The sequence below is a fragment of the Astatotilapia calliptera genome, chromosome 18, assembly GCF_900246225.1.
Source record: "Astatotilapia calliptera chromosome 18, fAstCal1.2, whole genome shotgun sequence".
Taxonomy (NCBI): domain Eukaryota; kingdom Metazoa; phylum Chordata; class Actinopteri; order Cichliformes; family Cichlidae; genus Astatotilapia; species Astatotilapia calliptera.
Genome location: NC_039319.1, coordinates 34,298,347 through 34,311,166, shown reverse-complemented (window position 1 = coordinate 34,311,166; position 12,820 = coordinate 34,298,347). Strand labels below are relative to the sequence as shown.

The following is a 12,820-nucleotide window of genomic DNA, read 5'->3' as shown; positions in this document are numbered from 1 at the left end:
TTTGTTATGTATCTTGAAAAGCAGTAGATATTGTTATCCCGCGTAACTACACAAACATCTTCAGATGATTACTTTCCCAGACGTGAAAGGCAAGGAGAAAGGTGTGACTCTATATTTTGGTACTTTTCTTTCAATATTTGAAGTCAGACACATGTGCAGCTGTTGGCATTAATAGCTTCTTTCCACAGCGGTGGAATCCAGATTTTCATCTGATTCACCGTGACATCAAATCAAGTCTGATGAGACTGTGGAGACATTTATGGAAACATCCTAAATCGATCCCAGTTTTGTAATTCAACAGGCGAATTCGCCATCTTTCATCTCTCCTTTCAAAGTTCCCTCCCTCGATGCCTCCCTGGAATTTTAATATCACTGGCAGGCCAGCGTGTACCACCGGAAAGCAGCAGCGTTTCAAATCAAATCAGACCTCTAGATGATAGATGAGCAAGCCTAGTCACAGTCTATAATATATCTGGACTGCCAGCTCACTTCAGTGACAGCTGAAAAATGCCAACGAGCCAGCAGGAGCCAACACTTGGCTCCCGTGGTGCTATTTTTTTTTTGCAGGTACTACATTGAAATTCATTAGCGAGGTGGTTCAACATATCAGAAAGTACCAGGGGAAGCGCGATGGAGGTTTAGCTGTGGGTGGTCATTGCGACCTAGCAACGATGCGCTCCGATGCTTTGAGGGCACATCTGTTGTGCGCTGCGACATGGGAAACCCAGGCAGAGGGTGGTCGACCTGGCATTTACCTTTGTCTTCGAGAGAGCAAAGCGAATCAGCAGCTCGACCACAAAGCACAGGCACTCGGTTAGCGAGATATAGTGAGCCGAACTCCCCGGAGAGTGACGAGGAAATGCAAGCTCAGCGCTCCCTGGGGATGTGCTTGGGAAAAGGCTGCATCCACAGTCCGTGGCTGGTGTAAGGCCTTACCATCAGCAATGAGGTGCTCCGGAACATGTAAGATTACCCGGACTGAGAGGCTGCAGGAGAGGTGAGAGGAGTAAACCAGGCCAATCACGCAGCTGATGACACTGATCAGAGTCAGGGTGGTCTTATTGATGGGGCTCCGAGGGGAACCTGCTGCTAGAAAGAAATGAGAGAGGGGGGGAGGAAGAAAAAGAAAGAGTAGAGAACTGTGAAGCAGATACCACACTTTTCCCCAAGAACCCCTCCATCAGTACATGCACACTATCACACAAACATGTACACACAATGGCTACACAGGGAGTCATTTTACAGTTATTTTACAAACAAGCAAACAAAGACAAAAAACCCCAACAACATGGGCCTAAACCCATAACAAGGTCGTTAGGATCCAAACCCTCAAGCCTCTGGGAAGTTGACACAAGGCACGGCTCAGTGGCACAGAAATACAGTTTACCTACGAAGGGTTTTAACATCCACGCTGGAATGTGTGGAGGGAAAAAAGAGAGAGGTTGTTCTTCAAACCTTCCCTCTTTCCTCCACTTTCCTTTGCCCCCCCTCCCCCGAAAGTGAGAACTCTCCCCTTATCTCGTTTGCTCCCCAGTGCAATGCAGAAAGTGTCAAAACTGACCCCACACCCACGCATACGTGCACATACACACAGAAAAATATCACAGTGACCTTGAATGTAGTCACGCAGGCTTTGTTTAAAGTGCCTCGTTTTTCACTAGCTGAATAACTCTAGATCCCATTGTCACTTTTAAATTACTCTGGCAGAACTTTTTCATTCAAAAAATGCCCAAGGCAATCCTTTAAACAAAAGCCAAAGTAGAAAGCTGACCTATCGCAAAATGTTTAAAGCTAGTTTATTTAATCAAGTAACTTACCCAGAAACTGGATGCAGGGCAGAATTTCACCCCTTTGACTTCCCTTTCAGTTATTTTTCAGATTTTACAAAACCTCTCTTCAGCGCACATTTCTGCCTTCTATATGAAAGAGGGGAATGTCTCATTCTTCACATCCTTCTCTCAAAATTTTCTATACATGAAAAACAACTTTTGTCGTGCCACATGAGTCATCCTCTGCATCTAAACAACATAGTTCTATTCTTAAAGCTCAGTCTAATTAAAGGTGTTGGCTACACTTCTGGAGGCTTTGCTGTGTTTGTGACACCTGTGCACATGACGGGGGAATAATTGGCTTGGAGGCATCGTAACAGCTTGTAACGCCTTCCGACAGCAGCTATTATTTTGAGGCCAGTGTCACATTTTTTTACTTGAAAAAAGAAATCTTCTCTGTCTCTTTTCCACACCCCATTACTGTACATCAAAGTTGCAAGGACATGGCATGCTGACATATAAAGCATGCTGCACCACTTCACTATGACAGCATTTGCAGAGGATCCTGCTTAGAAATAATATTTGTGTGGAATATTATTTCAAAATAAGATGTTCTTTGGGTTGTAGATGCAACTAATGCCAAAATATTCTGTACTGAGGACCTCTGATCTCATCATCTTGCTTGATTTCCGTCAACAAGATTATATTCGGATGCACTGAGATCAGTTTCACATGCTCACAACCACTCTACACACACCTATGTATATACACAGCATGTGCTTCCCTTGGGAGTCAAACTGATGAGCACATACAACACCAGAGCCATCCGCTATATGCACTGTAAAGGTGACTTGTCATGCGTCGTGGCGATGGTAATACCATCAGACGGCGAGATTAACTGTCTGTAGGTGTATGAGTCCTCCTTACCCCCTGAGCCCCACGCGCTGTTGGCATTACCATTTCTCATACCTCGACTCCGGCGGCGACTGCGGTTTGGGTCGGTGTAAAAGGCCAGCTGAGGCTCGCTGTCTGCCTCCGTCCCAGAGTCCCCGTCTGGGTTCAAGAATGTTGAACCCGCTGTTGGATTCACACAAAAAATACAAAAGAGTTCTGGACCAGTGGTGGGGAATTTGTCCTCAAGTTAGCTTCACAGAGATGGCAGGAAAAAGCCAAAACTCACGATCAACCCACTGCTGGACGTCTTCTTCTTCTATCATCTACTGATGTGTCGGCTCATTTGTAATAAAAATCAAGCTGCAACTTTGAGCACTGTGTTTTCCAGTTTCTCTTTAAAATACTGTGTTTAGTTTTTATTTTTTTCCCCAACTGACACATTTTGAATTAGCCACATCCATGAAACAGCACATTAAAAAGAGTGCATGCTGGCTTAACTGGACTCGATCTGAATAAAATACTGATGTCACCTGTGTTAAACAATCAGAAGTGCATGTTTCAGTTTGAGACTACTGACTATTGTTTTAGCCTCTACTTTCATTTTTACTGTTGTGCAGTTTGATATTATTGGTGCTTGTCAGATATTAAGATTTGAAAAGTACACAGACGTATCAGGTGAGTTTCTAAAATTTCTAAAATCAGGTAAATCTAACTCCAGATGAACAACAACACACATCACTATTTATTTAACACGAATTAAGCCAAAATGTAGAAGCAGCATATGTGCAAATTTAAGGGTAACTAGCTGCAAATCAAATGAACTAGATGAACTGATCAGTGAGCATGAGCACCTCCATAAATGCAACATGACAGTTTTGGCCAGTTTGCAGGTATCTTAGAGAAGCAACTGTTCCAGCCATAAATCTGGAAAATCTGGTTGTGAGGCCATTTCTAAAGAATTTGAAGTCATTCTACTGTGGAAAACATAATGTGGTCATTATGTACCTTATTGGTGTATCCATGATGCACAAGGCTGGTTGTGTTCATGTTTTTTCCAAGGAAACATGAGGAATACATAAAAACATTTCAGCGCTTTGCCTTTTTGTGTGATTCTAAGATAGCACTGCACTACAATTAAGACCCTTGGAGATGTTTTAGAGAGAACTATATGAGGAGGAACCAGTCACTTGGAAGCAATAACAGCAAACTAAAATGCTTTTAGTAGAAACCATTGAATTTGTATCACACTGTTATAATGCTAAACTTTGGTTAGCTTGACAAGATCAAATTAAGACCACTGATCAACTAGAAGCAAAAAAATTCTTTCTGCTGTTTTTTTTTGCTAAGGACTGCGATTTAGTGGGTCCTCCTAAGCACTACTGTCCATGGGTTTTATGGTGTGTACTTAGTATAATGTAAAATGCCAGGACCGCTCTGCATCAAAAGAGAAAAAAACTGGATGCACAAGCTTATGATTTTCTTTTTCTGACTTTGACTTTACAAAAACACAAAGCACATTTCCTCCATCAGATACAAAGATGTACTACAAACCCTTTACAGCACCCTGTTTTACTGTCTATATACACTCAATATATACTCATTTAATAAAAGTGAAGATGGCAACACTTGTAAATATCTAAAGGTGAGCTATTGTGCTCACTTCGAGCATCATGATTTTACTCTTGTATTCTTCAGTAGCTGGGAATGATTCACAAATCAATAATCCTTAGTTATTTTATCCTGGGACTTTGGTTGGTCGTTGGCTGAAACAAGCTGCTTTACTTCTTCTCCCTGTACGGGCATAATCGCTTCAGGCTAACTTTATACTCGCTGTCCTGGTAAAGAAATGGTTTACCAGTAAATTAGCGGGTCTCCAGTGCTTACAAGGTGAGCTGTGTGACTTGACCGTATGAAGGGTATCACATTTCTAACATCATACGCAGCCAAAAGAAGGAGAAAATGTGTGAAACAAACATCTCACTTAAAGCAGGATGTGAAAATAAATGTGTCTAAAGATAATGTAAAAAAGCCACATAAATAAGATATTACGTGTTGACTCAAGGCTCAAAGCCTGAGGGCTGAACTGTGTGACACTGTTTCCAAGCTCATTCATTTCAAAGTATACATGAAGCAACAATGAGGCAGCAAGTAATATAAAAAACATAAACACTAAAGAAATACATGAAAACACACAACATATACTTTAGCTAGACAATCTCAACATGACTCCTGTTTTTCTGTGCTACATATTTTTCCTACACTGGAGGGAAAAACACAATCCATAAGACTTTGTCTCTACAAAGAGGAAGAGTGCAAAGTAAATGTTAAATAAAAAGAAGAATGTTCAGCTTTATCTGGGAGGATAATCCTTCTCATAACATCCAGTCATTAGACTGTTATTAAAGCTAATGCTCTTAAGTATGAGGGTTGATTATACAGTAGGTGCAACACTTAAAAATAAACAAACTCTTCTCGCACAACAATATACCCACAGTGCATTTCAGCTGAGTGTTTTAGCTGAGGCATTAGCTATATTTAGGGGGCATGTATTGAAGCTTGTCTTACAAGTGTTAGCGGATTGCGAATCAAAAAGTGAGGGGGAAAATCCATCAAAGCAGCAAAGATTTGCTGCCTCAGCGGGACGTGTGAGAATCGAAATAAAATTCATGCTAACGTTGCTCTGTGACAAGAGCTTTAAAAATCCCCAACCAAGAGGCGGTGTTTGATTAAACTGGAGACGATCCCTCAGAAACAATGGGCCAATGAAAACACAGTTGGCAGCGATGTCAATGTGGCAAACGCAGAAGGACTTTTTCATGACAGCGGCTTCATCAGCTTTTCATATTGTTGGGTTTTTTTGAACAATGCGCGCAAGATATGAATGTGCAGCGTAAATATTATTGGCAGCCATGACTATCTGACAGCACAGATGTTGGCGTTTCTTACTTCAGCCTTTTTAGATGACACCATTGTTTCTGCAGTGTTTTCCACGACTGATTTAATAATGAGGAATATTCACTGCACACTTTCCCCCCAGATATGTCTGCTGGCTGGAAACAGAGTCCTCTGGAACATTATTCAGTGTGCGCAACTAAAACTCTGTGAAGACAAATTAAATCTCTATGCCCTAAAGTAGGAAGAAGGAGGTGGGAAAAAACATCAAGCACACAGGCATGCTTGAATTACAAGTTTCACCAAAAAATATTAATAAAATTGAAATTTAAAATAACAAAACCAGTCTACTGTGTTTTTATCATGCATGTTTTTTTGGTTGCAACATCCTCCCAGACAGTCTTGGCAACAATGTTTGCACTACAGCAGGGGGATTAATTTAACTACATAACAAGAATCCTCCATAATTCATATTAAGAGCATCACTGCTGCTTTATTCGTGTGGATATGTACATGTACTCATTTAAATGAATTATCTTATAGGCTGCTGCAAAGTTGATGAATGCCTCAACATGGATGGAACACATCAGAGCTTCAGCACTGTCACCATGGGTGGACTTTAACTGTTACTGGCCAGTTTGAGCAGCATATTTTTAGATGTAAGAGCAAATTTACATTTAAATTAATATTAAAGACAACACAAAGGAAGTTGAAGATTTGAGTAAATGTATGTGCTTAAGCCAAAGTCACATAGAGGCCTTTTGCTGAGGACTGATGTCAACGTGACTGGATGAGAATAAACGTGGAGATTGACAGCAGCAAAAATTAAACAAAGAAGATCACCTTACTGTTACAGCAGAACAAAGGCTAATCATATTTGACAGTAGTGACTGCTATCGCTAGGTCAATATTGAACCATTCATTTATATATCCAGCAGAATACCAGTCACCTGACTTTGCAGTGCATGCGGGAAACTTTACATTGCTGAGAAGACAAAAAACCTTGCCTACACAATTCCCAGTCTATTAAATAAAATAAAAATGTAATAGCACTTGTGTTTTCTTAATTCTCAGTTTGGTTCCTTTTCATATTTTGCTGTTCTCTTCCCCCTGTCTCTAGTGTTTCATGTTTCCCTCCATGTGTTTGCTTCTTCCATATATTTGTCTCTTTTTTGTACTCGTTTTTGTCTTTTCTCACCTTTATTACTGTCTGCTCTACCTTATTTGTATTCACCTGTTCATGTTAGCTTGCTCTGTTATGTCTGTATTTCTTTCTTTGTGCTCTTTATCCCATGTGTCATTTCGTTGTGCCATGGATAATCCCTCATTTGTTTTTACTTTCTGCTGTGCTTTGCTTTGTTTAGTATGTGTGTGTGTGTGTGTGTGTGTGTGTGTGTGTGTGTGTGTGTGTGTGTGTGTGTGTGTGTGTGTGTGTTGACTTTTGATTTGGTGAAATCATATTGTTCAGTAAAGCTTGCTCTTAGTTTTGCATAACTGTCTTGACAGTAAATAATAGCAGCGATAGTACAGTCTTCCTCTTTGTAGAGAGACAGTGCAGTAGCATTTTGACAGCTTATGCAGTAGCAGACAGCAGTGCCATAGTGTAGTGGTTAACACGTTTGCCAGAATACATTTGGAGAATGCAAAAAGCCCAAGCAAAGACCAGGAGGAAATAAAACTCTGTGGAAGGATTCAACCCAGTATCACAGCAACTTGTGTAATAGTGTGTATTAGACAGACACGCATGCTTAAGTAAGTAGTGCAGTAAGCTACAGCACCAGCAGAGGGAGATATTTAAACATTGCTAACACATTTACATGAAACTACATATCAGCCACCGAGCTTTATTGTGGCATAGACGGAGCATGGATTGTACTTGGTCACTAGCGACTTGTTGGCTTTTAATTTCTTCACTCCTCCTGCTGCTACTGCGGATCTATGTGCTGTGGCAATGAAAGAAAGACTCTTTGCAACCAGTTACAGTTGCCAGTTGCCTTATGTTGTTTTGTTTTGTTGCTCCCGGTAGAGTACTGAGAAAAAGTGTTTCAGAAAAAGCCATTTCTTTATATTTTGCTAGAAAAATGGGAAATAGGCAGAGTGAGTGACTGAGCACGGTTGTACAACTCTAACAAGCTTGACTATATAATAAGAATCATTAATCCATGACTGATAGTGTTCCATTGTGTGGCTTTCTAGCCGGGTATGCTTTATCCCTAGACTCCAGTTTCAGTGTGTTTGGCATCACTGTCATCCTGATAAATGAAACCATTGCCACAAACTTTTCAGACGGTATTTCATGATGGAGAAATACTTTTCTGTTTTCATAATTCCATCAGTTTGGACAGGCTAAAATGCACGACAGCACCTCCACTGTATTTTACAGATTGATACTTACGGTTGTAAATCTGTATTGACCTGCTCCGTGCACATTGATGACTTGAACCACAAATTTGGATTTTCAGTCGCTTAAGAATGGCTTCTTGACAGCCATTGTGACCACTTCCGAAGAAGCTTCAGTGACTTGTATGTGGGTCAACTGAAGGGCCAGATACATCTCTCAGGTCCTGTGTCAGGTCTTTGCTGTATTTTCAGATACTGGTCATCTGCTGTATATTGTCTTTAGGCCTGGCACCTCTTTTTCTGTTTAATTGTCCAGTTTCCTAATTTTGTTGGTGGAAAAAAATACTATTTTCTTCCCGTCAAACTGTATTACCTTCGGCATTTTTCAAGATTCAGCTGACGAAAGGGGAAAACATCATTTGTTTTTGTGACACGCCACTAGCAACAAAGACACAATTCAAAATAGTTTCTGTGCTGAATTGTCTGTTATGCATAGACACAAGTGGTTTATCTTGAGTTAGGTGCCTTTTTAATGCCTGAATGATTCATGGATGCACTTATTTTGCAAAGACTAAAGTAAGTCTGAAAATGGAATCGAAATGAACAACAGCAAATATACAATGAAGCCTAGGCAAACATGAGAAGTGGTCCCACATCCCAGACTGTGGGGTAATGAGGGTCACAAGGACCAGATGTGTATTTCAAATTCTGTCAAAAAGTAGATACAGCGCCTTGCCACATTCTGAATGTCTAAAGTTAGGAAATGTGACTTTAATTTGGGAGAGGGATAGTGTAAGTTACAGTCTAAGTCAGACAACAGTCTAAGATGAAGGAATTAACTGAGCTGAAGAACAGTGAGGCAAAAATGTCAGGGAAACCATAACGGATCCTTAAAATTAGCAAGTATTGAGGAACTGTCACATCCAGGCAGAATCAATGACAGAAACTCAGAAAGATCATTTAGGAAAAGGGAACAGTTTGATAGAATAGACTTTAATCCCCGAAGGCATTAAGAAATACATTTATGTAGTGATTTTTTTGCTGTTTCTGGGTTACAGTTAGAGCAGGGCGATATGGCCAAAAATATTTATCACGATATATATTTGAAAATTTGCGATAACGATATAACCGACGATATAATTGATGCGAGACAAAATACAACTCCACAACATTACTAGCGCAAAAAGACAACCTTCCATTTATTTTCACTTAAACAAGAAGCTGGTTTTTATGTACATTAAAGCTTTATAAAAATGTAACAGTGCAAATGCAAATTCCTTGCTGAAAGTTTAACCAAAAGGCATTTCCAGTAGAAATTGGCTGACATATCCTGAGCATAACCATGTATAATATCCACTGAAGTTAAAAAGAGGTGCTTTGCAACATTAAACTGCAGTGTGCAGTATGTATTTTTCGGACCATAAGGTGCACGGGATTATAAGGCACATTAAGCGAAACAAAGCAGTCAGATAAATCAAACTTTATTAAACTCATTCTTCTTGCTTCCTCCACTTCTGTACCATTGATTCATTAATGTTGAATTCTCTGGCAGCTGCTCTATTCCCATGTTGTTGCAGTCTATTAATGACTAACCTCATATTGTGGATGGATTATCTCAGTTGTTCTCCTGACTGAAGTTTGGTCCGTTTACAACATCCTGCCATGCGATTGCATTTGTCTCTAACCATGAAGAACCTTCACGTTAACTTTTATAAGTGGAAAAGTGTTAGTGTTCGTCCTCCAGCTTCACTGTTTATGTTATGCTAACATAGCTGTGTCGCTAGCGATCACGTAGCACATCATTATATACCAGCTAGCCCAACTTCAGTAACCCTACAAACGTCACTGCTGTTTAGTTTCCTGTCTTCATTTATGTTGGAAGTGATAGCAGAACTGTACGTTTGATTTTTTTCAGAAATCTCTCAGTCAGAACATGCTATATCATGCTTAGGTAACTAGCGAAACTAGCGAGCTAACTTCCGCTAGCTTCCTGCTAACGTCTAACTCCGTTAAATGTAATAACTTTAGTTTTCATGGATGCCTGGAAGTTAAACTTCATAGTTACACCTGGTAAAGCAGCAATGCTGATCGTTTTATTAAAGATGAAAGAATTTAGACAGTTTTTAACTCTAAGTGATGCTGCAGTGTTGTTTGACCCAGATTACTCCCAGATTTAAGAGCATCTTAGTCCGACAAATATGACAATAACAACGGCCGCTTGCATGTTCTGCAAAAAAAATGTGCTTTGTCGTGTATCTGACGGACAAACACCAAACCAGTTCCACATCATGGAAGTTGCACCATTTTTACAAACCAATTCTGGTTCATCTGTTTCACTCAACAATCGGCCATGTGCGTATGAAAACAAAGGCACTGCGCATGCGCGTTTTACTCCCATTCTATCGCCATATTTCATTTTCCTATCGTTGCCTAACATTATACCGGTATTACCGTGAACGGTATAATATGGCCCAGCCCTAGTTACAGTGATTGTGTCTATTATTGCTGTTTGTAGAATGTTCCATATTCTTTCAGTACGATTTTAGTGAATTTATGTAATGTATTAATTATTTGATTAACTGGGATTTAATGCATAATTTAATTAAGAAATATTAAAATATAAAGAGGGGAAAAAGTGTCCCAAGACACTGCTAAATAGCCCACAGTGTCAAGACTCCCAAAACACTTACTGTCTACATATGTAAACATTAGAACTAGCTAGGTATAATTTTCAGCCCATTCAATAGGGAACAGCTTCTAACTTGGGCACACACAACAGATTTTATATTTATAAGGTTTTTATAAAGTGAGCAAACTCCCGTCACATCAACCGTACTAGACCATAATTTACAGTATTACAAAAAGGTTTGAATTTTCAGGTTTACAAAAACTACAAATGGAGCCTTTGAGTTATTCTCTGAACACCTGAATAGTGCACAGCTGTCAAGGACTGCTTCAGGTTTCAGAGAGAAAAGAACATAAAAGAAGTGCTGGCTAGAATGTAATAGTTCTACACTAGAGATAACTTAAAGTAGTTCAAAGTGCAACAGCATGTCTCTCTGTGAAGACGATCCAAGGCAGTTAGGAGAAAATGTACCTTACAGCGTTTGCTAGGAGTTCATGCTGACTGACCAATGGCATAGAGCTAGAATTGTTTAAAGGAAAAGGATCAGAGGGCTGCAGGAAAAACATGTGACATAAAATCATGGCCCAATGAAACTTGCTGAATGTAAAGAATGAGATTTCCATACTGGATTGTTTTGGGCCCAGGTTAACTATGACCAGCACCCTTTTAGCCTATGGTCAACGGTCAACAGGGTGGAAACTGTGCAACTGTTGGCTGGAGACAATGAAAAAAAAGGGGGAAAGGCGTGTTAGGAGTAAGCGAAAGAGAAGGAAAGGCAGGAGTTGGTGATGAGAGTAAGGACGTGTATATGTAGAGACTACAGCTGATAAAGGGAAAAAGCTAGCTGTGTGCAGAAGACTGGGTGGAACGCAAACAAGATCAGAAGCACTGGAGGTGGATTCAAACCATATATATATGTATATGTATATCGTTAGCTTCATAGCATAAGTGCCTAAGTCATTGACTAAGTCAAATGACTTAGGCAATTATGCTATGAAGCTAGCGATATGTAAAACCATATATATATGTGATATACACAGGAAGAGAATTTTAGTACAATACTATTCACATAGGAAGACTATGTGAATAGTATTGTACAGGTGAAGAGCTTCAGACAGGATCATGAGTTTAAAGCTGGAAGTCGAAAAGGGTGATGTTGAGTGTTGTCTGTGCATGTGTCCCACAGTTTGGATGCCAGTTAGAAGAGAAAGAAGAATGGATGAAGAGGTAAAGAGTGACATCAGGGAGAGGAGAGCAGTGATTGGATCAGACTTCAATGGACATGTAGCAGAAGGAAACAGAAGTCATAAGGAGATCTTGGATAGGTAAGATGTTAAGCAGAGAAGGACAGAATCTGAAAGAGACAGAAGACTGCAAGGTGGCATCAGGGGAGAATGTAGCTAAGCAATATCAGGTGTCCAAGGTAGGAGCAAGGATTAAATGGTGGAAGCTGAAGATGGAAGAACTTTACATAGAGTTCAGGGAGGAGTTGAGGAAGATCTTGGGTGGTAGGAAAGAGTTAGCAGCTAACTGGGAAAGTATAGCTGAGAAGCTAAGGGAACTGCCAAGAGCCTGTTTGGTTCCTCTAGACAGAGGAAAGAGGACAAAGACACTTGTTGGTGGAACGAGGAAGTACAGGAAAGAATTCAAAGGAAGAGGTTGGCAAAAATAAAGTAGGATAGTCAAGGAGATGAAGACAATAGACAGGTATACATCAAAGAGAGAGGTGGCAGCGGTAAAGGAAAAGACCCTAAGTGAGTTGTATGTGAGGCTGGACACAAGAAAGGAGAAAAGAACTTATATCAGTCTGCCAAGAAAATTGACTGCGTGGGAAATAAAGTTAAGGTGGTTAAGGATAAAGATGGAAATATACTAACAAGTGAAGATAGTTCTTTTAGAAGATGGAAGGAGTACTTTGAGTAGCTGATGAATGTGGAAAATGAGACAGACAATGGATGGAGGAAAGTTAGTGAATTAGAATGTGCAGAGGAATAGTAAGGTTGAAGTGAGGGCAGCTACATGACAACGATGGGGGAGTGGAAAGGCGACTCGTCATAATGACCTATCTCTTGAGATGTCTAAAAGAGTGGGCGGTGGATTTTTTTAACCAGATTGTTTAACCTAATGTTGCAGAGTGAGAGGAGGCCTGAGGAACGGAGACGACGTTCACTGATGTTCAAGAATAAAGGTGCTGTGCAGAGCTGTTTTGTAGTCTAGTCAAAATGTTTGTGAAGGTTCTCAGTTATCCAGGTCATCGTAGTCTAAGGAGCTTGGAAAGAAAAGCGTCTGGACTTCTTAG

General features: G+C 40.2%; 1 protein-coding gene across 8 annotated transcripts in view; it reads right to left on the bottom strand.

Annotated features, from left to right (window-relative positions):
* Positions 1 to 12,820, bottom strand: part of astn1 (astrotactin 1) — a 483,242-nt gene that overhangs the window by 305,465 nt on the left and 164,957 nt on the right. For 2 of the 8 annotated variants that reach the window (XM_026150133.1, XM_026150135.1), the window contains exons 6-7: positions 2,697 to 2,846; positions 937 to 1,089 (exon numbers count right to left, since the gene is read on the bottom strand). In XM_026150133.1, the coding sequence (XP_026005918.1) occupies positions 937 to 1,089; positions 2,697 to 2,846 (303 nt within the window). The remainder of the gene's footprint in view (positions 1 to 936; positions 1,090 to 2,696; positions 2,847 to 12,820) is intronic. The other 6 variants (XM_026150134.1, XM_026150136.1, XM_026150138.1 and 3 more) reach the window with 4 other exon arrangements.